General features: G+C 41.3%; 1 protein-coding gene across 1 annotated transcript; it reads left to right on the forward strand.

Moving 5' to 3' along the window:
- The first annotated feature begins 2,444 nt into the window (after positions 1 to 2,444).
- Positions 2,445 to 3,071, forward strand: LOC138909697 (uncharacterized). Its single transcript, XM_070200909.1, has one exon. The coding sequence runs from the start codon at positions 2,445 to 2,447 to the stop codon at positions 3,069 to 3,071; it is 627 nt and encodes a 208-aa protein (XP_070057010.1).
- Positions 3,072 to 6,552: the final 3,481 nt, after the last annotated feature.

Consider the following 6,552-nt stretch of genomic DNA (forward strand, 5'->3'; position numbering starts at 1 on the left):
AAACTTGGGATTGCAACCAGGAACATTGATACTTGGGAATGCAGTCAGGTATACTGCTATGAGGGAGATGATGAAATATTGATACAGGCCAGGAACAGGGTTGGGATCCGAGTCAGACGGAATCATATAGCGAATTGAACATAATGGCAAGAAAGGAAGGGCTGGCATACGATATCAGCCTCCGGAAGGGAAAGCTCGCACAGTTAACTCTGGGAAAAATGTTTTTACGCCAGAGCATGTTGCAAGTCCGTGATAGAGTTCAGTACCCGAAGATGATATCATCGACGGGATAGGAAAGTTTTTCGTGAATATGATTAAAGAATGTTGTGAAGGGACTGACATCATGACAACGACTATCAGGGATGCCGAACTAGCGGAAGAGCTATAGAATTGGACCTCCAGTCCATCTTTGGTTCGCCGGGAGTCTTGGTAGTATGGAACTGTAAAAGTTTTCTTCTGAAAAGCGCACGGTCAATTGAGGCCTATACTGTGTCTGTACTCTTTTGTTATTTGCCTCTTGTGAACGCTTAAGGCATTCCTCTTTTGATGAAATAAAAAGAATCATTTTCCCAAATATTGAAACTTTATTTACCGCTTTATTTACTTAATTTTTTCTTTTCAGTAATCAAACTGCTAAAAAACCATGTTCCACGAATATGACATGTAACAAAACCATTGAGCGCAATGACCTATATTACGTGGAATATTTTGAAAGTGTGATGCCCGATAATCTCTCGCAGGAGATCGAGTAGTTGGAGAGTTAGAAAAAGCCCAACCTTGAATAAATAGAAGTAATTAATCTTGGAAGTGTTGAAGATGTAAAAGAAACCAGAATCAGCATTCACCTAGAAGCCGAGCATAAGGAAAATCTGATTGAGCTCCTCCGACAGTACGTTGATGAGTTTACATGGTCCTATGATGACATGCTGGGATTAGGCATCCACATTGTCTCGCATCGACTGTCAACCAATCCTGCCAGACCGCCGGTCAAGCAGAAACCTAGAAAGTTTAAACTTGATTTAAGTTTGAGGATAAAGGAAGAAGTGACCAAACAGATATAAGCAGATGTAGTAAGGGTCACCAACTATCCAAGCTGGTTGGTTAACATCGTCCCAATACCCAAGAAAGATGGAAAGATCAGAATATGTATGGACGACCGAGACCTCAACAAAGCTAGTCCAACTGTGCGAAACACGAACTACAGTGGTTTGTGGATTGTCTCGCTAGGTACCATCAGATCTTAATGCACAAGGAAGATGCAGAAAATATGGCTTTCACCACACCTTTGGGGAGTCTACTATTATAAAGTCATGTCGTTAGGTCTCATGAATTCCGGCGCCACCTACATGAGGGACATGACGACCCTCTTTCATGATATGATTCATAAGGAGATTGAAGTGTACATGGATGACGTCATCATAATGTCTTGAAAGAGCTCGGAGCACTTGGACAACTTGAGGAAATTTTTTGAATGCCTGCACAGGTACAATTTGATGTTAAACCTAGTAAAGTGCGCGTTTGGAGTCCCGCTGGAAAACTATTGGGCTTCACTATAAGAAGGAAGGGGATAGAACTGGACCCATCAAAAATCAAGGCCATCGAGGAATTACTTCCACCAAAGAGCAAGAAAGATTTCATGATTTTCCTGGGCAAGTTGAATTACATTTCATAGCCTAGTCCATGGCAATTTGTGAACCCATTGTCAAGTTGCTAAAGAAGGATGCTGCCACAAAATGGACAGAAGAGTGGTAGATAGCCTTCGACAAAATCAAGGAGTATCTGTCAAATCCACCAACGTTGGTTCCCCACGAACCAGGGAAGCCATTGTTACTATATTTGTTAGTCTTGGACAACGCCTTCGGCTGTGTGTTGGGGAAGCACGACAAAACTGGGAGAAAGGAGCGTGCCATCTACTACTTGAGTAAGAAGTTCACGCCATGCGACACCAAGTATACCCTGATAGAACACACTTGTTGTGCTCTGACTTGGATTGCTCAGAAGCTAAGTAATTACATCTCAGCATACACCATGCATCTGATATCTCGGCTCGACCCACTTAAGTACATTTTTCAGAAGCCAATGCCTACTGGAAAGCTAGCTAAATGGCAAATTCTCCTCAGTGAATTTGACATTGTGTACATAAGTCATAAGGCTATTGAGGGGCAAACTTTAGGTGACCACCTCACAGAGAATCCGGTGGATAGGAATTATGAACCACTAACCACGATTTCCCCAATGAAGAAGTAATATTTTCCGAAGAAGATATTGCAGAATTGTACCCTGGGTGGAGAATGTTTTTCGATGGAGCGGCAAATTTTAAAGGAGTCAGAGTTGGAGTAGTCAAGATTTTGGAATCATGACAGCACTATCCAGCATCGGCAAAGAGAAGATTCCCTTGTACCAATAATATGGCTGAATACGAAGCGTGCATCATTGGGATCATAATGGCAGTCGACATTTACATCAAAGAACTTTTGGTCATAGGAGATTCTGATTTGTTGATACACCAAGTCCAAGGAGAATGGTCAACCAAGAATGTCAAGATACTTCTGTACCTACACTGTGTGAAAGAGTTGTGCAGGAAGCTTACAAAGATTGAGTTCAGGCACATCCCCAATATTGAAAATGAGTTCGTCGACGCCCTTGCAACCCTATCATTTATGAATCAACATCAAGACAAGAACTATATCGATTCTATGGAGGTAGAGATCACAGATCGACATGCTTATTGTTTCCATGTAAATGGAGAACCCGATGGTAAACCATGGTATGATGACATAAAGAAATTCCTCACAACCAGTGAATACTCAGAGAATGCTAGTAATGGTCAAAAATCAGCACTCAGGAGACTGGAAAACCACTTTTTCCTCAACGGGGAAGTCCTGTATAGGAGGGCCCCGGACTTAGGTTTGTTGAGATGTGTAGACGCAGCCTATGCAACCAGATTACTCGAGGAAATACATGCAGGAACATACGGACCCCACATGAATGGGTTCACATTAGCCAAGAAGATTTTGAGAGCTGGATACCTTTGGATGACTATGGAAAGAGACAGCATCCGCTACGTGTAGAAGTGTCACCAGTGCCAGATTCACGGGGATTTCATCTGGGTTCTACCAACTAAACTAAACGCAATGGGTTCACCTTGGCCTTTCGCCGCCTGGGGCATATGCGTGATTGGACCTATAGAGCCTGCAACATCAAATGAACATCATTTAATTTTAGTAGCTATTGAATATTTCACCAAATGTGTCAAGGCATCTACTTATAAGGCTGTCATGAAGAATGCAATGGAAGATTTTCTCTGAAACAACATCGTATGCAGATTTGGGATACCGGAGTCTATCATCACTGACAATGCCGCTAACCTAAATAGTGACCTCATGAGAAATCTGTTTTAAGTTTAGAACCATCCACCGCAATTCCACATCCTACAGACCACAAATGAATGGGGCAGTCGAGGTAGCTAACAAGATTATCAAGAGGATTCTGTGAAAGATAGTGGACAATCACAGACAATGGGACGAGAAATTGCCTTCGCTTTACTGGGTTATCGGACTACCATGAGAACATCCACTGGCGCAACACTGTACATGTTGGTATACAACACTAAAGCTGTGATACCCACAGAGGTTGAAATAACCGTCTTTAAGAGTCATTCAAGAGGCAAAACTAGATGATGCATCATGGATACGGATCAGGCAGGAAGAGCTCATGCTCATTGATGAGAAAAGAATGGATGCAATATGTTATGGTCAGCTATAACAGAACAGGATGGCCAGTGCATTTAACAAGAGAGTGAAGCCTTGCCAGTTCACACTGGGGCAAGAAGAAGCCAAAGAAAAGTTCGCACCAAACTGGCAAGGTCTTTACGTGGTTCACCGAGCACTGTCGGGTGGAGCTCTAATCTTGGCAGAAATGGACGGAAGAGTGAACACAAAGCCTATCAACTCAGATGCAATCAGGAGATACTATGTTTAAAGACAAATAAAGTTATGCTTTTGATGTAACAAAACTACATTCAACATGACTTCCCGCGGAGGGATACGTAGGCAACCCACGTAGAGTTCGGTTTCTCTCCTCCCTTTCTCTTCTAATAGAAAAACCAAATATCACTTTTGTATGTTGCTCAAGAACAACGCCGACTTGATTTCCTCATAAAGTAATACATAGGCAATCCTCATCGGATTTAGTCGTCTTTTATAATTGAACTATGTTCTGGCCTGATTCCAGTTGGATACATAGGCAGTCTGTGTCAGACTCGATCATTTTCATTCTTAATCTCACTATTTTGCATCTATTGTAATCGAACTACGCCTTGACCTGATTCCATTTGGATACGTAGACTGCCTGAGTCAAGCTCAGTCATTTTCATCATATTTCATCATAATCCACGAACTACGTCCGGACCTGATTCCATTTTGGATATGTAGGCAACCTGAAAGGGTTCGGTCATACCCTTAGGAAAGCCTTGTAATGCATTAGTTCAAATTAGGACACAGTTGCAACAGCAAGCAGCCATGTTGTCAGAAGCATCATGGAAGATCAACATCAACAGAACAATGTTTTCAAGAGGATACGCTCGCGTGTAGAGAGCCTTTCGTAACATATCATAATCCGGAACGACGACATTTGCCTTAAAAACATATTATTTTCGAAATGTTTTCTAAAACAGATTATATATATATATATATATATATATATATATATATATATATATATATATATATATATAAAAATTTGTTCTAGCTACCAAACTTTGTAGTGCAATCATGTTAAAGACCTGGGCAAACCAACACTGTGGTCGACACAACCCAACTTCCCCGCCGCCACTAAGAAATTTTCTTTGAGTGCAGAGTCAACAGGGAACAAGAAAGCATTAAAAACACACCGGGGCAAATAACGGACCCACCGCTTGCCTAAGATTATCTCTCTTTCTCCTTTACTTGAATTTTTCTAGTACAGCTAAAGCCTAGCTTTGAAACCTTTTTAGGTACCTCCGAATCAGACAGTAGACATAAACATTCTGTACACAACAACTCGCATGCTAAAACAATCGGAGCATCTTGTACAAAATGGATCGTTGTCTTCACCATTGAAGTCATGTATATAGAAAACCATCAACTCAATCAATCGGAGCGCCCTGTACAAATCGAACGTCGGCTTCTCCAATCGGAGCCTTGTAGATAGCAAACTGCAAACTTCGACAACAAAGCAATTCACATCGCTACTCCATTGCAATGGATGCCAGAATAGACCATCGCAAACCTCGTCACCAATGTTCTGCCAATCGATGGTCGCAACTTAGTTTCGCAGTCAAGAGTATCTCTTGGGCATGCTTTCATTTTATTAACTATTACTTTGAATCTTTTAATGTTTTGCTCATGCAGCTTCAGATATGATTACGGTTTTAGTCATTCACTCCTAAGTGGAGATTACTTTACATCTCAGTGCAAATATCTACCAACAAGCGGAGACGCATTCTACAAATCAAGCTCTCCTAACAAGCGGAAACATTCCTCAATGTAAAGGTCTCCCAACAAGCGGAGACGCACTCTACCAATCAATTTAGGAAGACAACGTATTTTTTTAGCTAACTAATTTAAATAATTAGTAGTATATAGTATTTATAATTTTTCCAATATTTAATTGAAATTTTTAAGTTTATTTAAATTAAATCTGATGGGGTTAAAAGACCAAAAGGCCACAATTACAATTCTCAAGTCAAATGCAAAATGGCCATTCCTTAAATCATTTTGGCCCAACGCATCAGCCCAGTCTGAAAATACACCCAACCTAAACATCTATCTCTTTCAACCATGGTGATCCAAGTCACTCTATTCGCACAAATCAACACCTTCCACGTCACCCCCTCTCCCACCCTCACATAAGAAACACAAATGATCTGAGTCGTTGATCCAAACCATCGATGGCCCAGGATTATTCCCATTTTTCTCTTTCAATTAGACCTGTTACCAGATATTATCTTGTAAGGCCCCGTAAAAACTTTTACCTAGAACCAAGGGTTTTGTGATGCCAAGGTAGACTTATATTGAACAATGCGTTGGGGAGTTGAAGAAAAATTATTGCATAACAGGGCATTTCAGCGGCCCATTATGCGACCGCAGAACTGATCTGTGGACTGCTTGTTTTGCGGTCAACTATGCGACCGCATAACCATTTCGCGGGCCGCACATTCGTTGCAGAAGCCAGCATGAGAAATTTCGGAAGGAGGTTCTGCGATCCTTTATGCGACCACAGAATAGGTCTGCAGACCTCAGACCTGTCATATACCTACATAGAAATGCTTATTTCCGGAGGGCCATTATGCGGTCTATTTTGTGAACTGCAGAAGTGTTATGCGGTACTTTATGCGACCGTAGGTCTGCATCAGGGCTTCAATTTTTCTAATTTCATAACCCGGCCCTATTTTGATATATAGTCATTAGGGACCATTTGTAAAGAGAAAGTTTGATATTCCTATAGAGAGGAAGTGCCATAGAGTGAGAGGGGAAGTTCCTAAGCTTATTGTTCATCAATACTTGCTCAAAG

The sequence above is a fragment of the Nicotiana tomentosiformis genome, chromosome 4, assembly GCF_000390325.3.
Source record: "Nicotiana tomentosiformis chromosome 4, ASM39032v3, whole genome shotgun sequence".
NCBI lineage: Eukaryota > Viridiplantae > Streptophyta > Magnoliopsida > Solanales > Solanaceae > Nicotiana > Nicotiana tomentosiformis.

What these genes read in the sequence shown, in the direction of transcription:
- LOC138909697 (XM_070200909.1), top strand. Translation starts at nt 2,445, where the DNA reads ATGGCAGTCGACATTTACATCAAAGAACTTTTGGTCATAGGAGATTCT.